Source organism: Helianthus annuus, chromosome 14, assembly GCF_002127325.2.
Source record: "Helianthus annuus cultivar XRQ/B chromosome 14, HanXRQr2.0-SUNRISE, whole genome shotgun sequence".
Classification (NCBI taxonomy): domain Eukaryota; kingdom Viridiplantae; phylum Streptophyta; class Magnoliopsida; order Asterales; family Asteraceae; genus Helianthus; species Helianthus annuus.
Genome location: NC_035446.2, coordinates 167,888,581 through 167,910,077, shown reverse-complemented (window position 1 = coordinate 167,910,077; position 21,497 = coordinate 167,888,581). Strand labels below are relative to the sequence as shown.

General features: G+C 36.9%; 3 protein-coding genes and 1 long non-coding RNA gene across 7 annotated transcripts; all 4 read right to left on the bottom strand.

Moving 5' to 3' along the window:
* Window positions 1-645: 645 nt before the first annotated feature.
* LOC110907834 (receptor-like protein Cf-9 homolog) lies at window positions 646-7,830 on the bottom strand. Its single transcript, XM_035983163.1, has 5 exons — window positions 7,679-7,830; window positions 7,049-7,231; window positions 2,509-5,160; window positions 2,316-2,385; window positions 646-1,017 (listed from the first exon to the last, which is right to left on the bottom strand). The coding sequence occupies exons 1-5, from the start codon at window positions 7,828-7,830 to the stop codon at window positions 646-648; spliced, it is 3,429 nt and encodes a 1,142-aa protein (XP_035839056.1).
* On the bottom strand, window positions 2,131-6,461 carry LOC118479372 (receptor-like protein Cf-9 homolog). Its single transcript, XM_035983526.1, has 2 exons — window positions 2,471-6,461; window positions 2,131-2,385 (listed from the first exon to the last, which is right to left on the bottom strand). Exon 1 carries the CDS (start codon window positions 5,352-5,354, stop codon window positions 2,490-2,492), a length of 2,865 nt encoding a protein of 954 aa, XP_035839419.1. The 5' UTR covers window positions 5,355-6,461; the 3' UTR covers window positions 2,131-2,385; window positions 2,471-2,489.
* Window positions 7,831-10,121: 2,291 nt separating the features above from the next.
* Window positions 10,122-13,421, bottom strand: LOC110904927. 4 transcript variants are annotated; one of them, XR_002572844.2, is made up of 7 exons: window positions 13,171-13,416; window positions 12,938-13,005; window positions 12,646-12,853; window positions 11,592-11,658; window positions 10,681-11,080; window positions 10,503-10,594; window positions 10,122-10,413 (listed from the first exon to the last, which is right to left on the bottom strand). It is a non-coding gene; the product is annotated as an uncharacterized LOC110904927 (long non-coding RNA). The 4 variants fall into 4 exon arrangements; XR_004879861.1 differs by having other exon boundaries at window positions 10,681-11,658; window positions 12,938-13,010; window positions 13,171-13,421; XR_004879860.1 differs by having other exon boundaries at window positions 10,681-11,658; window positions 13,171-13,420.
* A 1,148-nt stretch (window positions 13,422-14,569) lies between these two features.
* LOC110907833 (receptor-like protein 6) lies at window positions 14,570-17,617 on the bottom strand. The gene is made up of 2 exons (XM_022152756.2): window positions 14,828-17,617; window positions 14,570-14,742 (listed from the first exon to the last, which is right to left on the bottom strand). The coding sequence occupies exon 1, from the start codon at window positions 17,424-17,426 to the stop codon at window positions 14,847-14,849; it is 2,580 nt and encodes an 859-aa protein (XP_022008448.1). The 5' UTR covers window positions 17,427-17,617; the 3' UTR covers window positions 14,570-14,742; window positions 14,828-14,846.
* Between the last annotated feature and the right edge of the window lie 3,880 nt (window positions 17,618-21,497).

The window sequence follows — 21,497 nt, the reverse complement described above, 5'->3', positions numbered from 1 at the left end:
TGTCGAAAAGTGGTGATATAAATAACCATGAGATACGTGAATCTTTGGTCATATATACACTTTGACTCGTCTAAATCATAAATATTTTCATTCTATACGTGAATAATAACGCATACGTGAATCTATATGTCATAGATGATATGGAATCGCATGTCGCAATAGTTGAAGTCATTAGACGAAATAAGTGATTTGTTTCTCATATTGCCCTATGGGCATAACAAGCTATTAATAATTATTCTGTGTTCTTTTTCCGGTAGATAACAACATGACCCTTAACAAAAATATAAGACACACCCCCTAAGAAGATAAAAATATGCAAAAGTCTTTAAATGAGACATGTGTTTGGCAACCTCATCAATTTGCACATGATAAGTCAAAAGCAACCCAAAGATAAAGAAAATAGTTGGGTGGGTATGGGAGTTGGATGGTACCTAAGGTCCCAAACCCACTTATCCACACAAGTCAGTCCCCAACAGATAAGTTCCAATCCCATGTTAGTTCAGGTATGGTCATGGCCTAAATTTTAAATGCCATTGTCATTATTGCTACAGTTACAACAACCCTATGTAAATATAATCAAAGGGAATCTGGAAACAGGAAATGAATTGATACAACACGCTAAACGGTTCATGTTAAAATGGGTTGTTAATACAAGAGATAGGTAACAATGGTAACTAAGGAAACTAAGTGTGAAGCTAATAAAAAAGTAAGAAGTGGAAGGTACAAGAAGCATAATGAATTACCAAACTCATATACAAACCTATTCACACACTCGGTCCTTTTGTTGCTATGGCCTCCTAGACTATTGATTCCTGTTGATCCAATCTCGTATATCTTGCCTACAATTACACACACCAAACATGTGGTTAAGGATGTTAATGTATATCTATCTATAGACAATAAAATTGACAGGCAGAGTTGGCACAATGGGTGGCTTGTGTATATGAGTGGAAACGGGTCAGGGTCAAAACGTGAATCCCTTGTTTGGGTCAAAACCGATAGGTTCAGCATTCTTTTCTGTCCAAAAGGTCTATTGAAAGTATATGTATGTGGAGGCCACCCATGTATTCAACTTTTTTCATTAAGGCCACCAATGTTTGAAAACTATCATACAGGCTATTCAAGTACATATCTTGTGACATTCATATGAATTCTGACCAAAAACTAGCCAACTGAAAAATATTACTTTTTAGTTTTTTTTTCTTTCAAATACAAAGCCATCTTTAAAAAGGTGTCTATAAATTACATGTGACATCGGACATTTTCGTCGTTTGGCTTGTTCTTGGTCAAAATTGGTATTAAATTATAGTATGGATGTATGATACTCCTCTATTTGGTAACTGCTACAGGCATCTTGTTCTGTTTGATTTAGTTTTTTCTGTTTGATTGTGAATATCATGATCATATGTGTCAGCTTGATTAGTTTAAATGGTGAGATTCCGTTGATAGTGTTTAATTAGTAAGCGAATCTCTCCTGTATTGTATTGTATTTCAATAATTCTTGCTGCTATTAGGAAATCAAACAACTCTTTGAACTATTAGGAGTCACCTTGATTAACAAGTATCCATTTCTATCCACAGTCCAACCAACAACCTTCAACTATTTGCACAATTGAAGATACTAATCTGCTGTTTAAGAGAAGGAAACTAACTAACATTATACAGAGTCCACAATGTGCAGCATCCACGTAAAAACAAGAGAGTAATCTGGGATGACCGGTTGTGTTTTGAATCTCGCGTATTTTATTGCAAATCTTTTAGATTTAAAAAAAAAACGCGTGATTCCAAATGTCCCATTTTAACAATTAGATGTCATACCAGAAATGCCACTTTTGCGAGAAGGCAATGTGTGAACTAGAAAGTTGGTAGCATGTGGGTTGCACACTCACACATGTTCAATCTAAACTATAATGCCAAATTAGAAAAAAGAACTAACTAGCCTTGCAATGACAAATAGGTTGGTTCCAAGTTTTTAAATGCTCAATAAATCATTTACTTGTGCGCCTTCAACAAACACAATAGGTGCATAAACATATTCTGCAATATGAGGAGATGACCTTTGATACATTTTATGCTACTGTTGGCCTCATTTAAGATTTTTTTTAGTTCAAGTTGCTCTAAAGTTGTATCTGATTTAATAAAGTGGTCCTATAATTGTTCTTAGCTTCACAGACAATTAACCATGTGGATCTACTTTTTTTTTATTTTAACTTGTACACTAAAAATATAGAAAGAGCTATCTGAATAAAGATTCAGAAGTTTCGCAAATCTCGACTACTGCTAAAATACAACACAATAAGAAATACTCAACATACAACATAATTCAGAAGTTTCTCAACAACTGCATGATTCAAAAGGGTCCAGCTGCAACATAAAGTTCTTTCCCTGCATCAATTTTATAAAATAAAAGAAAACAGAGTAAGGCGTTTTGCACAATTTAGGGTAATAGAAAAACATGCGAAACACGTACCATTCATGAACTAAATTCATTATCTTCTCTTGTTTTGCCTGTTTAAGATCATATGATTTGCTACATTCGCAATTGCATTGAACCATTTTGGTCTTCCGGTTGATAACATGATATATCCCAACACCATTCCAAGTAAGGTTCCACACCCATATCCCATCACCACCACTTTCCATGTGAATCCACTCTCCTCTCCATCTCCATCACCTTCAAGTTGTAGTTCATGAGGATGCTCACCGCACTTTTTGGTCAACGGAGGCCCACAGAGTTTTGGGTTCCCACCAAATGAATAATTATCAAATGTGTCGAACTGTTTTCCTTGTGGAACGTGGCCCACGAGATGGTTTTGTGATAGATTTAAGAACTCAAGAAACGTCAAATCAACAAGGCTTTGTGGAATCTCTCCAGTGAGTTGGTTCCAAGACAGGTCTAACGATTCAATTTCAGATATATTCCCAAGAGAATGTGGGATTTGACCCGTTAGGCTGTTGTGTGACAAGTTTAGTACTATCAAAGATTTCAGATTTCCAATGATGTTTGGAATCTCTCCTTCAAATTTATTGCCCGATAGATCGACAATAGTGTACTGAACCGAAAGTTGTGGAAAGTATTGATCAACTCCTTTCACCGTAACAATGATAGAGTAATAAATGGAACCTGTGGACACATACTCTGGTTTGGTGTTCTTTTTTACCACATTCTTCATGGCATTGAAATTTTGCAAATATTTTGTAGGGAGTTGGCCTACAAACCCATTATGAGACAAGTCAATAACTTGCAGACTTGGAAATGGAAATTTTAACTTTGAAGAGGTTACATTAATGCCACCATGAAAATTGTTTGATCTTAGGATAAGAACCTGTAATTTGGGAAGATCTCCTAACCAGCCAGGGAATGTGTCACTTAACTGGTTGTTTCCCAAATCAATTATTCTCAGATTTTGACAGTTGTACAAAGAAGTTGGCACATTTCCTTGTAACTGATTTCCATTCAAAACAAACCCCTCTAACTCGCTCCAATCCTCGTATACATTTGGAATGGTGCCGGTAATGGAGTTATTTGAAAGATCCAAAACTAATAACTCATTTCTTCCTATCTCCCCTATCCAGTCAGGAATGTGTCCATGTATATCATTGTTGGACAAATTTAAGTATCTAAGATTTGTCATGGCTCTAATGGACACCGGAAACACCTTTAGACTGCAAGAGGCCAAACTTAACGTCCCAAAATTAGGATTGACATGATGATTAGCATTACTGGTTGTAACAGATATACCACTGTGTGACAGGGTGAGTACTTGAAGGTTTGTGAGGCTTGATAACAATGCATCCAACTCCCAGTCACCTCTAAAATTATTATATGAAAGGTCAAGGATAGCGAGGTTGGTAAGGCTTGATAACAATGCATCCAAATTCCAGTCACCTCTAAAATTATTATATGAAAGGTCAAGGATAATGAGGTTGGTAAGGCGTTGAAATGTTTGCAGGTCAGGGCCATTATCAAGCACATCGATAAGGCCAGTTAATTGATTCTTAGCAAGGGATAAAAATTCTAAAGATTGAAGAGAAAACAACTCGAGTGGCATATTTCCTTGGAACATGTTCTTATTGAGGTTGATAAATTCTAAAGAAGGAAGGGTAAACAATGAAGAAGGCAGTGTTCCAGAAAGCTTGTTATTTGATAAATCTATATCTTCAAGGTATCTAAGGTTACCAAGGGATTTGGGAAGGGACCCATTCAAACCACAACCTGAGAGACCTAACCTCCTGAGAGGGATGTTAGTGCTTGTGTTAACCTTGGGAAATGGACCAGAGAAAATATTGTTCCCTGACAATTCAATTTGTTCCAAATATTTAAGATTTAAGATGTTATCAGGTAACTTCCCTTGCAGGCTGGTGTTGCTGAGATCGAGTGATCTTAGAGAAGAAGAGATATTGAGATAAGTGGGTAAAACAAAACCTATATTAACACCATAAAGATGAAGGTCTCTCAAAAAAGTAGAATTTATAAGGAGACTGCTGAAAATATGAGGGTCAAGATCTATCCCATTATTCCCATAGAGATCAAGTGAAACCAAATTAGGAAGAAGTGAGACCTCTGAAGGGATATGTCCTGTCAAACTGTTAGACGACAAGTCGAGTGTTTCCAAAGATTGAAGATTGAAAATGTTGCGAGGCAGGTTTCCTTGCAATCCAGCCGAGCCAAGATTTAGCAATTTTAAAGCTGAAGATATACTAAGATTACTAGGTAAAACTGCAGAGATGTTAACATATGTAAGAGAAAGTTCTTTCACAACACTTAAATTTTGAAGCAAATTGATGAAAACATGAGGTTCAAGATTGAAATCATCCCCATTCGAAGAGAGATCAAGGGACACCAATTTATGAAGGTGTGAAATAGTTGTGGGCACTTGACCAGTAAACTCACAGGAAGAGATGTTGAGATGTGTGAGACTATTAGAAAGTCTGCCTATGGCAGGTGGAAATTCGGAATCCGTAAAGTTATTGTAAGCAAGGTTGAGTCTCTGTAGACGAGGGAGGTGAAAAAGAGTGGTGTTAGGGTGGATGGTACCTTGCAACATGCCGCAGCTCAGGTCAAGACCGATAACATCACCAGTGGAGTCGTCACAAGTGACTCCATTCCATTCACAGCAATCTGTACGTGTGTTCCAGCTCATCATAATTGGATTATAACTAGAACCAAGCCAAGCTTCACATTGAAAGTCATATCGATACATGGTATCATTGATTGAGGAAATGTTTTGTTTAAAATGAAGCAAATCAAGGGTCTGTTGAACAGAGCATTTATGGGTGGTGTTGATAGAAGAAGTGAAAGAAGAGATGAAGAATAAGGAAAGGAAAAAGAAGAGCAAAATCGAATTACTCATTCTCTTTAATTGTATGTTTCTTCAAATGGCTATAGATACTCAGTGAGCTACTATCTATATATACTCAATAATAGTACAATTATCTGCATGTAATTTCAAAGACCAATGATACTTTTTGACCTTTCCCACCAACTTGCAAGTCTTTGGTTCAATAGTAACATAATTATAAGTTTCACATCAAAGTGTGTAAAACGTTCACTTGTAGATTGACATAATGGAACGAGGTTTGGTGTGAGAAAAGACTTTGGGATTACAGTAAGACTTTAAATTGTAGGTAAGGTCTTAAGTTTAATGATATTGTGTACTTGTGTAGACTATTCAGCAAAGCAAAGATGAATAACATAAGGATAACATTTTACATGTGTCTTTAATAACAATCATAGACCACAAATGAGAAAGAAACAACAGAAGTCAAATACCTGGGACTCTGGGAGGATTACATTTTCTCAAATTTCTTCTGGTCGATCAATTCATGCTTTTTAGGTCTTTAAACAAATGATATTAGCTGGTTTGATTAGTTGGTTTAAATGAATTTTACACTTGCACCCCTTCAAGCATATAAGGTTTTTTTTTTCTATTTTATTTTAACCGATTTACGTTTTATACTCTACGACTTTAGTAAAGTTATTGTATAGCCTCTAAACTTTAAGTAAATCTAATTTTCTATTTAGATGTCTTTACTTAACAGTACGGCTTACTTATTTTCACGCGTTAAAAATTGCTTTTTTATCGTCGTTTGGACGTCAATAAACTTGGTATTGAGTACCGGCTAGTTTTGATGAGATATAGTAAAATATACGTATTAATCGAACACCGTTTTTAGGAACACTGTTCAAAAAATATATCTCCATAAACATTTTCTTATTGCAGAATTTTGTGACTTGAAGGCTGAAGCAATAAACTTGAAGTAGAACTGACATTACTATGTAACTGATATTGAGTATGTTATTTTTCTAATACATATGTCTAGTTAAGTATGTAGTTCTTACAGGGGCGGACCTAGGTTATGACCAAGGTGGGTGGGCGCACCCCTTGAAAAAAAAAATTTAGTGTATATTTTAGGCAAAAAACCCAACCGCACCCCTTGAAAATATGCTTGAGCCACTCATCCGCACCGCAACAAATAATTCCTAGGTCCGCCACTGAGTTCTTATTTTTCTTATTTAGGTCATAACTTGAGAGATGTTTAGCCGCCAATTCGATTTCGGATGATATGGATTTTCAAGCAACCGCATACTTATGAATTGTAGATATATGATGAAACTAATTGATGTTCTTTTATAAGACTATCTATTATGAGAATGGGACTAATATAGAAATTCATATTGTTCGCGACACTTTAGATTGCTTGTTTAAAGAGTGTGTCGAAACTCACAGACAGGGCAATGTTTTTTCATTAGGTATACGATTGTTAGGAGTGGAAGCAAGAGTGGATTTTTTTAGAACCGCGAATTTTCAGATTGAACTGAGTGGCTGCAGGTTGGCTTGCGAGACCGACCCCGGTTCAAGAACCCACAGGGTTTCTCCATAGAGGGCATAACCCCGGTTCAAGAACCCACAGGGTTTCTCCAGTTGCGCTACCACAAGAGTCGAAACTCTCTGGCGCGCAGGTTGGACAAAGCCCCCGTGTGACTCTGATTCGAACTTGCGACCTCAATGGAAGCAAGAGTGAATTTAGTTATCATAGGAGTTACTATAACTCCATGACCTTTTTGATTTGGGAATTTAGAAATGTAGTTAGATTCTTGATTTCTTTAAATCTGGTGTTGAGACTATCTTCCTTGTTTATATCAAAAGTCAACTCAGTATATCGACCATTCTTAGCATTTGACTTTACAACCTGATTTAGAAATTTCACAAGAGGATCTGAAGGCGGGCAGGGGCGGACCCACATTGAGTGGGTCGGGTCCACGGACCCCAATGTTTTTAGAAAAATTAGTAGATTCGGTATTTAAAATTGTATAAGGGCCCCATAAATGTAATTAGGTGGACACCATAGAAAGAAAAGGAAAGCTGGTGTGGTGGTAAATCCCCTTCTCTTCCAATAAGAGGTCATGTGTTCAATCTTTGTATAAGCCAATTTTTTCTCTCTTTTTTTTAAATCTAGTTCAAACCTCGCTTTGACCCGACCAGAGGTCATGGGTTCAATCCTTGTATAAGCCAATTTTTTCTCTCTTTTTTTTTAAATCTAGTTCAAACCTCGCTTTGACCCGACCTGAACGAGGACCGCCCCGAAAATTTTTACATTTTGTTATAAAAATTTTGAACACCGAAAATAATGGACCCCATTGAAAAAAAATCATGGGTCCGCCACTGAAGGCGGGTCAGGCTTGCTCCATACAATGTGCATCGAGTCAAGTCCAGGACAAGATGTATGATGAGAAATGGATTGTTTGAGTAGATCATATCGTTTCCACGTGTTTATTAACAATGTATACCCCTTCCTGCATAAACAATAAGGTAGCATTCGTTTCATGGAATGGAATGGAATGGAATTAGGAAGTTTTTCTTTATAAAATTGATCTTATTTGGGGGAGGGAGGAATTTGAAATCCCATGATTTTCTTTAATCAATGAAATTTGTGACTATTTCAACATTCTTTAGAAATCCTTCACTTTAATGAAGGAATGGAATGGAATGTTGAAATAGTCACAAATTTCATTGATTAAAGAAAATTCATGGGATTTCAAATTCCTCCCTCCCCCAACCAAGATCAATTTTACAAAGAAAAACTTCCTAATTCCATTCCATTCCATGAAACGAACGCTACCTAAAGGTAAAATGAACATAAGCCACAAGCTGCCTAGTGGAATATTATTACCATATACACAGAATATGATAAATATAACTGAATTACATTTATTGTATACATAAAGGTAACATTTGACTGTGAACATAAAAAAGAAGCCATCAATAGCTCTCTTTATCCAAACAAGTCAAAAGTTACAAAAAAAGGATTACTTGACCATATGATTATCACATTGGAAAATAGTAAATTTTCCAAATTAAACATGAGACCTAACACTATTGCAATTAGTGCAGATCACAAGTTGATATTCATTTATTATTCAAAATTTTCAAACAAGAGCAGAGTAACCTTTGTTCTTCACACCACATACTTGTTCACACTTCGCATTTTGTCACATTAGGGTTTTTTTTTCGGTTTAAATTAGTTTTTTTTTCTGTTTGATTGTGAAGATCATGATCATATGTATCGGCTTAATTAGTTTAAACTAGAAAAGTGAGCCGCGCGCGTTGCGCTGCGGGCAACGAAATTGGCATGCAATCCATCAGATTTATAGTTATTCGGCAGTATCACATGCTATGAGATGGTAACCGGTAAGTCTAACAATCGTTATGTACCTTGGTTTGGTGAGCAAAACAATTTTTAAATCAAACATATTGTCTATTCCTAAACCGTTTAAAAAGCTACACTGTTTTTTTTTTGTCGAAACCATTTAGTGAGGGGTAATGGATCGGTTTCGTTCGGGTTTGAAACTCAGATTTGAACTACTTCTTTTTGAAAGTGATACCGAACTTTATGTGGCTCAGAGTTCATGAAAATCATGGTTTCAAAGGCTCATGGCTGCAAGGCGGGTTGTTGGTCAGTTACCAACCATTCATCATCCTTGCCACGCCATCCTCATCAATTGTCGTGGTAAATTTTGAACTCATCACAACCAACTGACCCAAAGCGACAGGCAAACTATAAAAAACATCAAGTGTCACTGAGGAACAAACGTATCTACGTAGACCAAACTCGAAAGTCCCAAATACAACCATTTCGTGTGATTGTTAAAAAAAGCAACTGTTACCGGGATCAAACATATCCATTAAGACCAAAGTAAGGTCTCAAATACAATGGAATATAACCAACCCAACAATGAACCATCACATCTCTCGGATGAGCCAGCATTCATCGTCATCGAGTGTAGCACACGATTTCAAGTGCATTAGGATCAAGTTAATGCTACAGAATACTCTCGGATAAGATTTGTCTGATCGTCACTGAGCGAGAAAAATCGAAAGTCCCAAAGTTTCAAACACAATAAATATAAATCTTGTTAAGAATATGAAAACGAAAGAAGCTCTATAACTTTGTAAGGTGTACCACACAACTACAAGATGTAGGAAACACAAAGAAAGCTCAACGTACAACACCTCATTGCATAGAATTATTCCAATACACAACATCTGAAAACCCCTAAAAGCTTTAAACCTCATGGAACATACCAAAGAACAATTATCTAAACATCAACCGCAAGACATCGGATGTAAAAAAAACCAATGAAACTTAGATCCACAAACGCCGACAGAAAGCTAACAACAAAACCCACATCAAACTGCCGACTATATCATTAGTCGCAGGTCATCGAAGGTAAATAACTAACGAAACAACAATCCGCTAACGACAGAAACCAAACAATAAAGTAGCATTAATGTCACTGACCGGAATAAGAGAGAGAAAGAGAGACCAGCGGTGGAGAGGGGACTAAAACCCCTTTGGAAAATCAGATGCTCCGCTGTGCGGTTGCGGGTAGACCACGGGAACGACGGTCCTTCCACCGATTACTCTCTCTCTATCTCTTTTCTCTTTGTAAATTATATATGTACCGTTCCTTTTCTGATGTCTCACTCTCTCTCTCTTTTCTATTTACAGGGAGAAGAAAGCTTCTCAAAGAAGATTTGGTATAACCTACCAAGCTTTGATTTACAACCACAACATGCAAGAAACACACATAAAACACAACTTACAACATCATGACAGCTTGCTAATTATGAAGGTAAATAACTAAAGCATAGGGTACAACACCCAATTCAAATTGAGCACAAAGAAAGAAATTTAGTTTGATGCACAACCTAAGTGTTGGTATTTTGTGTTCTTAATTATGGCATCAAATCGATAAAACAAAGTGTGAATAAACATAAACTTTTACAACACAACGGTGTATATATACCTATAACGCATATTCCACACTTGCGAAGTCCCGATATCTTCCATAGGAATGGTGATTCCATCCCTTGAGTTAAGATCCAGGAGGTGACTCTCGGCTTCTTTCTGATGAAACAAATTCAATTTCCATTAAGTTACACAAATATCTTAATAAAATTTTTAGAACATATACAAAAATATATTAAAGATTATACCTTAGGCATCACAATCCTCCCAAGACTTCCAACATCACTTTCTTCAATACTTTTTGGAGCAGAAACTTCAAATTCTTGTCAGTATTGAATCCCTAATTGTCAAATTAAACAAAATAAGAGTCAATTTTGATTTACAAATTACAAAAAACAAACTAAAATGCACTTAAACTTTGCCAACCTGAAGCTTGTCTGAGGAAGTTTGTTTTGATAGACGGTCACTGGACTGATGCGGTCTGGAGGATGTTCGATGAGGAACTTCCATGTGTGGTGGTGGTGGTGGAAGGGTGGCGGTGGACGGCCAGTACAACCCGTTTCCTACATGAGATTTTCCAGAGCAGTTATCATCAACCAGCATTGCCTGTGGATGGTGATCAGAATCCGCCACACGATTATGTTGATTATTTTGACTTTGTCTAGAGTGGTGGTGGGAGAAGTAAGTCCGGCACTATCTTGCCATTCGTTTCTTCCTACCTTCTTTAGTAGCCGAAGAACGCAACCTCATTAACCGTTGTTCGTCACCACCACCAGCCGCATAGTTAACCGCCAGATTATACGAAAACTGATCGGGGTAACCGGAGCTAGAGGCATGAAATGTGGAGCAAAATTATTGCCCACATCCGGAAATTGACTGGTGTAGGGAGACACCACCATAGTAATCTATGACGGATTCCATGCGGTGCAGATTCCAGTACTTGATAGTCACTCGAACCCGTATTGTTGTACGGGTTCATCTGACAATCCAAATTGGAATCATAATCACCACCCATATAGGAATAGCTAGATGGTGGCTGCATGGGTGCAGCCGCCATAGCCATCCCATTACCCGTCTGGTCCACCATATACGGTGGATATGGCAGGATCCACGGCGGATGAGAGATTAATCCATTGCTAAGAGTTGATGAAAGTTGAAAGTACAAAAGAAAACAACATAAAACATCTGGATTTTTAAGATTTACCTTAAACCAGGAGTTCCAACTTGCTTCTGTTCTTAAATATTAATATTATTTAATTCTTTAATTTTTGCAACCAAATTCCATTTTCATTAGCCTTATGATAAATATAAATAATAAATAAAATAGTGTCACTTACAGCAACCAAAAGACCAATCTCTACACAGTTATTGCCATTACAATATTTGATACTGCAGATTCACACCCTGCACAAACATTTACAACAGTTCGTGAAAATGATCCTGTAATTAAATCAAGCTAGTGATCATTAAACAATCTGCAGGTCTTAATTAGTTATACATAGACGCATTTGGCGGACCTAAGTGAGGTGGTGGGTGTGCAGGCGCCCCCCCTTAAAAAAATCATTTTTAGTGTACTTTATAGGCAAAATTCCCGATCGAATCACTTGAAAGTTTGGTTAAACCCCTCGTGCACGCCCCTAGAAAATAATTTCTGGTCCGCCACCGCATAGACGACATAATTAAATAGGTATATATACCATACCAGTGGCAACATAGCAAAAAGACATAGATCCTGCAATGTTCATGAAGCCCATGGCTAACATTTCTTTGTTCCCATCTAGGTTTAGGGGTGTTCATGGTTTGGTCTCAAACCATGAAACCGCCCAAACCGGTCACCAGTTTGGTTCCGCGGTTGGTTTTTTCCTTTAATTTTCAGTCGGTCGGTTTCAAAATTTTCAAACCATATCTAACGGTTTGGTTTACGGTTTACGCCAAAAACCGGACCGTTAAATTTTACATTATATTTTAGTTCTTTTTAAATATTCTATATTGCTTATCTATATTTAGTTATCTATATTTTATATTAGGCTTAATGAAAACGAGCTATTATATCATAGTTATTATCTACTATCTTCCTTCAATTCTTTCTATTAACTGTGATTATAGTGAGCGGTGAAGAAACATTTGGTTAAAAATCTAAGTGTATCATTAGATAGGATGCCCTTAGTTTGACGAGATGGTGATCAACACGGAAAAATATTGGCGGACTTGGATTTTCAGACTAATTGATACTTGAGAGCACCACTAGTAGGCTTTACGATGAATATTAAGAGTTGCAGACATGATATATCCTAACTAGTTTCTATCAATTGTATGCATTTCGACCATAATGGTTGCTTAAATAATTAGGAGTTTTTTGTTCAATATAATGGACCATGAAGTAGTACGTACCTAAGAATTCCAAAAAGAGCTTGCAAGGTGCTGGCGAAGAATGTGGCAGTGAAAACAAGTTTTCTGTAGGAAACAGGATCAGCAGCAGGATCAACTAGTTTTGAGATCATTGATGATATGAGCAGCGACACCACAGCTACTGGACCGATGGCTAGTTCTTGTGAAGTCCCCATCACAGAATATATCAAAGGAGGGACAACACTTCCATCTATCAACACATGATACTTCATTGATCACAAACAAGCATGCATATATAACTCATTACAATAATTGCAAAAACATGCTAACTTACATAGGCCATATTGAGGATCAAGATTAGCTAAAACAGCATAGCCGAAATCAGTGAATAAACCCTTGGTACTACACTAAAAACAACATATCAACTAAACAGTTGAATAAACCCTAGGTACTACACTAAAAACAACAGATCAACTAAAACCTCGAAATCGGTGAAATCGAAGTGATTTTAGTTGACAATACAGTTGAATCAAGTGCGGAAATGAAGAGAGAGTGGAGGATTTATACCTTACGAGTGGATTTCCATGGAGATTAGGAACCTTAATTACGAAAATTTGAGGGTTTTGTCTCTCTGCGGATAGTGTAGTGACAATGAGCTTTGATGAAGGTTCTGTGTGGTGGCTAAAAGTAAAACTAAAGATTAACAATATCATTGGTAGGAGATCGGGTTCATTGAAATTGCTTCTGCAAATTTTGGGATAGGAGCTATTTGGTTGAACCCTAATTAATTGACTTTTGAAGCAGATCCACTAAAAAATAACCCACTTATTTGAATTTTCATGTTGTCACCAATAATATGGTCACAATTAACAAATAGCTTTTTATTTTTATGTTTTTTACGTATTTTTTCACAAATTGCCACCAAAAATAAAAGGGTGGCAAAAATGCAACCACTTTGCTACCATATCATGATAAATACCCTAATTTTTCATCTCCGTGGCAAATTGATGGATAAATTTGCTACCATTTTTTTCGGTAGCAAATTTTGGTCACGATTGCCCAATTTTCTTGTAGTGTCAAACAGCTTGCTAATTATGAAGGTAAATAACTAAAGCATAGGATACAACACCCAATGCATACAAATGTTATAAATTAGAGTATTATATAATGGTGAGATCTCTGGTTGATAGTGTTCAATTAGTTAGCGAATCTCTCATGTATTGTATTTGTACTGAATATTCGATGCAAACTGAACTGGTGAGGCTCCACAAATATTTATTCAGACTAAAGCCTAAAGATTCAATAATCGCAAACCATTATGTAAGTTTCCAGCCATTTCAAACAATTAGCAATAAATCTCACTAGCCACAAGCTTCGGAGGGACAAATCAACACATGCAATTTGTCCACATTGATTTACCTTCATACCAGATAAGCATCTCAAATAAACTTGAAAAAACGGGCAGGTGGGGTCAGGCTGGGTAGCGGGTTGGAATGGGTTCGGTCATAACAGACTGTATTCCAGTAATTCTTGCCGCTATTAGGAAATCAAACACTCCTTGAAATATTACGAGTCACCTTGATTAACAAGTACCATTTCTATCCACAGTCCAACCAATAACCTTCAACTATTTTCAAAATTGAAGATACTAATATGCTGTGAAAGAGAAGGAAACTAATTAACATTATAAAGAGTCCACAATGTGCAGCGATGCTAGTGTTCACCAAAACAGAAAAGATTCTGAGTTTTTCAGTTCAACTCGGTTCAACTAATTAACATTATTATTCCATTATTTCAGTTCAACTCAGATTAAATAAAAGGAGCACCCAGTTCGTCAAGAAACACAAAACCACACAACATATCTGAGTGATTGCCATTTAAAAGAAATAATCTACGTAGGCACATCATTAAAGATTAAGAACCCTAACCATGAAATTAATAACATCTTCGATTTTAATCAGTATCTACCTTTTACTTTCTACTTGTACACCAAAAAATATAGAAAGAGCAATTTGAATACCGATTCAGAAGTTTCTCAACAACAACACAATAACAAATACCCAACATACAACATAATTCAGAAGTTTCTCAACAACTGCATGATTCAAAAGGGTCCAGTTGCAGCATAAAGTTCTTTCCCTGCATCAATTTTATAAAATAAAAGAAAACAGAGTAAGGCGTTTTGCACAATTTAGGGTAATAGAAAAACATGTGAAACACGTACCATTCATGAACTAAATTTATTATCTTCTCTTGTTTTGCCTGTTTAAGATCATATGGTCAGCTACATCAGCAATTGCATTGAACCATTTTGGTCTTCCAGTTGATAACATGATATATCCCAACACCATTCCAAGTAAGGCTCCACACCCATATCCCATCACCACCACTTTCCATGTGAATCCACTCTCCTCTTCATATCTATCACCTTCAAGTTGTAGTACATGAGGATGCTCACTGCACTTTTTGGTCAACGGAAGCCCACAGAGTTTTGGGTTCCCACCAAATGAATAATTATCAAATGTGTTGAACTGTTTTCGTTGTGGAATGTGGCCCTCGAGATGGTTTTGTGATAGATTTAAGGATCCAAGAAATGTCAAGTCAGCAAGGCTTTGTGGAATCTCTCCTGTGAGTTGGTTCCAAGACAGGTCTAATGATTCAATTTCTGATATATTCCCAAGAGCATGTGGGATTTGTCCTATCAGACTGTTGTGGGACAAGTTAAGCTCTTTTAAAGAGTTGAGATTTCCCAAGATGTATGGAATCTCCCCTTTAAATTTATTATTCGATAAATCAACGATTGTGAGCTTAACCAAAATTCGTGGAACATGTTGTTCCACTCCTTTCATCACAATAGTTATAGAGTAATAAATGGAACCTGTGGACAAATACTCTGGTTTGGTGTTACTTTTTACCACTTTCTTCATGGCATTAAAATTTTGAAAATATTCTGTAGGGAGTTGGCCTACAAACCCATTGTGAGATAAGTCAATAACTCGCAAACTTGGAAATGGGAATTTAACCTTAGAAGAGGTTACAATGCCACCATGAAAATTGTTTGATCTGAGGACAAGAGCTTGTAATTTGGGAAGATCTCCTAACCAGTCAGGGAATGTGTCACTTAACTGGTTGTTTCCCAAATCAATTATTTTCAACTTTTGACATTTGTACAAAGAAGTGGGCACCTTTCCTTGTAACTGATTTCCATTCAAAACAAACCCCTCTAACTCACTCCAATCCTCGTATACATTTGGAATGGTACCGGTAATTGAGTTATTTGAAAGATCCAAAACAAACAACTGAATTTTTCCAATCTCCCCTATCCAGTCAGGAATGTGTCCCTGTATATCATTGTTGGCCAAATTTAAGTATCGAAGATTTGTCATGGTTCTAATGGACACTGGAAACACCTTTAGACTACAAGAGGCCAAACTTATGACCTTAAATTCAGGGTTGACAAAATGATTAGCATTACTGGTTGTAACAGATATACCACTTTGTGACAAAGTGAGTACTTGAAGGTTTGTGAGGCTTGATAACAATGCATCCAACTCCCAGTCACCTCTAAAATTATTATATGAAAGGTCTAGGTGAGTGAGGTTGGTAAGGCGTTGAAATGTTTGGAGGTCAGAGCCATTATCAAGCACACCTATCTGGCCACTTAATTGATTGTTACTAAGGTATAAGTATTTTAAAGATTGAAGAGAAAACAACTCGAGTGGCATATTTCCTTGGAACATGTTATTATCTAGGATGATTGAGTCTAAAGAAGGAAGGGTAAACAATGAAGAAGGCAGTGTTCCAGAAAGTTTGTTATCTGATAAATATAGGAATTCAAGGTATCTAAGGTTACCAAAGGATTTGGGAAGGGACCCATTCAAACCACAACCTGAGAGAACTAACATCCTGAGAGGGATGCTAGTGCTTGTGTTAACCTTGGGAAATGGGCCAGAGAGAATATTGTTCTCTGACAAATCAAGAATTTCCAAATATTTAAGATTTAAGATGTTATCAGGTAACTTCCCTTGCAGGCTGGTGTTGCTGAGATCGAGTATTCTTAGAGAAGAAGAGATATTAAGATAAGTGGATAAAACAATACCTATATTAACTTCACGAAGCCAAAGGTCTCTCAAAAAAGTAGAATTTACAAGGAGACTGCGGAAAATATGAGGTTCAAAATCAATCCCATTCCCAGAGAGATCAAGTGAAACCAAATTAGGAAGAAGTTGGACCTCTGAAGGGATATGCCCTGTCAAACGGTTATACGACAAGTCGAGTGTTTCCAAAGTTTGAAGAGTGAAAATGTTGCGAGGCAGGTTTCCTTGCAATCCAGTGGAGCCAAGATTTAGCAATTTTAAAGATGAAGAAGAGATATTAAGATTACTAGGTAAAACTGCAGAGATGTTAACCTCGCTAAGAGAAAGTTCTTTCATAACAGTTAAATTTTGAAGCAGATTGATGAAAACATGAGGTTCAAGATTGAGTTTCCCATTCCCATTCCAAGAGAGATCAAGGGAGACCAATTTATGAAGGTGTGAAATATATGTGGGAACTTGACCAGTAAACCCACAAGAAGAGATGTTGAGATGCGTGAGACTATTAGAAAGCATGTCTATTGCAGGTGGAAGTTGGGAATGAGTAAAGCTATTGTAAGCAAGGTTGAGTCTCTGGAGACGAGGGAGGTGAAAAAGAGTGGAGTTAGGGTGGATAGTACCTTTCACCATGCCACAGCTCAGGTCAAGACCAATAACGTCACCAGTGGAGGGGTCACAAGTGACTCCACTCCATTCACAGCAATCTATACCTGTGTTCCAGTTCATCATAATTGGATTATAACCAGAACCAAGCCAATATTTACATGTGGAGTCATACTCAAACAAGGCATCATTGATTGAGGAAAGGTTTTGTTTAAAATGAAGCAAAGCCTGGGTCTGTTGAACAGAGCATTTATGGGTGGTGTTGATAGAATAAGTGGTAGAAGAGATGAAGAATAAGGAAAGGAAAAATAAAAGCAAGATCGAATTACTCATTCTCTTTAATTGTATGTTTCTTCTAATGGCTATAGATACTCAGTGTGCTACAATCTATATATACTCAATAATAGTACAATTATCGGCATGTAATTTCAAAGACCAGTGATACTTTTTGACCTTCCCCACCAACTTTCACATAAGTCTTTGGTTCAATAGTAACGTAATTATAACTTTCACATCAAAATGTCTAAAACGTTCACTTTTTAAAAAAGACTTTAAAGATGAATAACATAAGGATAACATTTTACATGAGTCTTAAATAACAATCGCAGACCACAATGAGAAAGAAATAACAGAAGTCAAAGAAGTCAAATACCTGGGACTCTGGGAGGATTACATTTTCTCACATTTCTTCTGGTCCATCTATTCATGCTTTTTGGGTCTTTAAACAAATGATATTAGCTGGTTTGATTAGTAGGTTTAAATGAATTTTACACTTGCACCCCTTCAAGCGTATAATTTTTTTTCTATTTTATTTTAACCGATTTACGTTTTATACTCTACGACTTCAATAAAGTTATTGTATAACCTCTAAACTTAAACTAAATCTAATTTTCCATTTAAATGTCTTTACTTTAACTGTACGGCTTACGTATTTTGACGCGTTAAAAATTGCTTTTTTATCGTCGTTTGGACGTCAATAAACTTGGTATTGAGTACCGACTAGTTTTGATGAGATATAGTAAAATATACATATTGATCAAACACCGTTTTTAGGAACACTGTTCAAAAAATATATCTCCATAAACATTTTCTTATTGCAGAATTTTGTGACATGAAGGCTGAAGCAATAAACTTGAAGTAGAACTCAAGTTACTAAGTAATTGGTATTGAAGTAGAACTCAAGTCTTATTTTTCTTATTTAGGTCATAACTTGAGAGATGTTTAGCCGCCAATTCGATTTCGGATGATATGGATTTTCAAGCAACAGCATACTTATGAATTGTAGATATATGATGAAACTAATTGATGTTCTTTTATAAGACTATCTATTATGAGAATGGGACTCATATAGAAATTCATATTGTTCGCGACACTTTAGATTGCTTGTTTAAAGAGTGTGTCGAAACTCACAGACAGGGCAATGTTTTTTCATTAGGTATACAATTGTTAGGAGTGGAAGCAAGAGTGGATTTTTTTTAGAACGGCGAATTTTCAGATTGAACTGAGTGGCTGCAGGTTGGCTTGCGAGACCGACCCCGGTTCAAGAACCCACAGGGTTTCTCCATAGAGGGCATAACCCCGGTTCGAGAACCCACAGGGTTTCTCCAGTTGCGCCACCACAAGAGTCGAAACTCTCTGGCGTGCAGGTTGGACAAAGCCCCCGTGTGACTCTGATTCGAACTTGCGACCTCAATGGAAGCAAGAGTGAATTTAGTTATTATAGGAGTTACTATAACTCCATGACCTTTTTGATTTGGTAAGGGACTGAAAACAAATAGTGCTAAGTTTTTTTTTTTTGAAAGATTTTTATTAGAAAAACGACACCGCGCCGACCCAAGCCGGGCCGACGGAACACACAGACAAACTAGATTACATATTTACAAATGAAATCCACTCTCCCCATCCTATATCTTTAAACTTAGAACGACTCGAGAACCACAAAAAGCCCAACGCTTTAACCTCACTAATGATATTTTCTATCCGAATCGGAGCATCCGAGAACTTTGCGTTATTTCTGGCACGCCAAATGCTCTAGCAAACAATCATGATAATACCTTGCACCACTTCTTTCTTCTTATCCGAGGCTCTAAGATCTTTAAATATAACCATTAAATCTTTCAGCGAAAATGCGAAAATAGTGCTAAGTATGATTAACATATTAGACATGTTGGTAGCATTGTGGAAATTGTGAAGTTAGAAATGTTGGGAGTGATGTAAGTTTCAATGCATTGGTAACACGTGAAGTCAGAACTAGCCACTTTTTTAGACTAAGATGGTAGATGGGGTTATTTATGAAGTTATTGGTATCGCATGACTATATACAAATTAATACAAAATATATAAATTAATTCAAAAAAAAAATAGTGGCGCAGATTGTTATCCGTTTACCTTCTATCTCTCTCGATGTAAATTTAAACCACTTTCCATGGATAAAAAATGTGAAAATATTTGTGGTGAAAAAAAAATCTTTCTCATTCAACTACAATACTTTTGGATTGGTAGTAACTTTAACTGATGCAAATGGGTCCTCATATATAATATCATGGCATGGAGAGCGAATCCAAATAGACTAACTATCAACACCATAAATTAAGTCACCATTAATTGCAAATTATTATTAGTCAACAAGATTTGTAACCATTGCATAATTCTCTCCCTAGAATCAAGCTCTTGTAATTATTGTATTCACTCTTGTACCACTATATATTGATTTGCAAATAATGAGAATAGCATCTTGATTCAATACAAACATCTATTGTTTATATGGTATCAAGAGCCTAAAAGCTCCCTTGAGCCATCTCCGATCCAAAACTCGACAGACACCTTCTGTCCGCTTCCCTTTTTTTCTTTCGATTCACCATGGCCAAACCAATCATCCACAACCGTCAACCCACTACTTATGCCAATCGCCCAACACGCAACCCAAATCCACCCACAACCCGAAACCAATGGCCATCTAGAACTACCAATACCAACCCTCGCCCGACTCGCAACAACAACACCTATTGTTACTATTGTAACATTCCCGGACATGACACCAAAGATTGTCGCAAACTTACTCACTTCCTACGAGAACACAATGTCTCGCCTCAAAATAACAACACCCCGGTGGTTACCTACACCACCCCTCACCCAACGGCTACAATCCCATCTTGGATGTGGGACACGGGTGCGTCCAACAACACCGCGAACAACAACCAACAATTTCCCGTTCTTTCCGAATATGGAGGACCCGATAAGATCGTGCTAGGTGATGGTAAAACTCTCCCTATAACTCATATTGCTCAAACAACTATTCCAACAAAATCTCGCCCACTTCTTTTAGATAACATTTTAATTGCTCCCAATCTTCGAAATAATCTTATTTCTGTTGCCAAAGTTTGTCGTACTAATCGTGTTTCTGTTGAATTTTTTCCCTATCATTTTTTGTCAAGGATCTACGCACGGGGGCGCGTCTCATGCGAGGAGTGAACATCAATGATGTCTACTATGGACCAATCTCATTGTCTCCTCAAATCAACAACACCCAAACAAACTCTCTTCTCATGTGGCACCACATACTTGGACATCCATCGCTTCAAGTGTTTAAGTCTTTAATTTCTAAATTAGGACTTCATAGTAATAAGGTGACCCACGAGTCTTTTCATTGTGCTTCATGTTCACTAAATAAAAGCCACAAACTACCTTTTGGCAAAAATTATTTTGTTGCTAATCAACCACTACAACTTCTCTACTCCGACGTATGGGGTCCCGTAAAAACGTCAATAGATGGCTTTAAATACTATGTCATTTTTGTTGACTATTTTTCCAAATACATTTGGTTATACCCAATCAAACGAAAATCTGATGTCAAAATTCTTTTTCCACAATTTAAATCGCTTGTTGAAAAATTTTTAAAAACCAACATTGTTGCATTATTCACTGATAATGGGGGTGAATATGTGGGTCTCTCACCATATCTTGCCTCTCAAGGTATCTCCCATTACACGACACCACCTCACTCACCGGAACAAGACGGTATTGCCGAACGACGTCACCGACACGTTGTTGAAACCGGCCTCGCATTACTCCACTACTCCCACTTACCACAACATTTTTGGTCTCATGCTTTTCAAACCGCTACTCATCTCATCAATCGCTTACCTACACCCACCCTTCACAACAAATCACCCTATGATATGTTGTTCAAAACCACTC

Coding starts and splice junctions, on each gene's coding strand:
- LOC118479372 (XM_035983526.1), bottom strand. CDS start 5,354: ATGAGTAATTCGATTTTGCTCTTCTTTTTCCTTTCCTTATTCTTCATC.
- LOC110907834 (XM_035983163.1), bottom strand. CDS start 7,830: ATGAAACGAATGCTACCTTATTGTTTATGCAGGAAGGGGTATACATTG. Junction 2,386..2,508: donor AATCATATGATCTTAAACAG/GCAAAACAAGAG, acceptor AAATTGATGCAG/GGAAAGAACTTTATGTTGCA. Junction 1,018..2,315: donor AGAAACTTCTGAATTATGTT/GTATGTTGAGTA, acceptor CCTTTTGGACAG/AAAAGAATGCTGAACCTATC.
- LOC110907833 (XM_022152756.2), bottom strand. CDS start 17,426: ATGATGAACTGGAACACAGGTATAGATTGCTGTGAATGGAGTGGAGTC.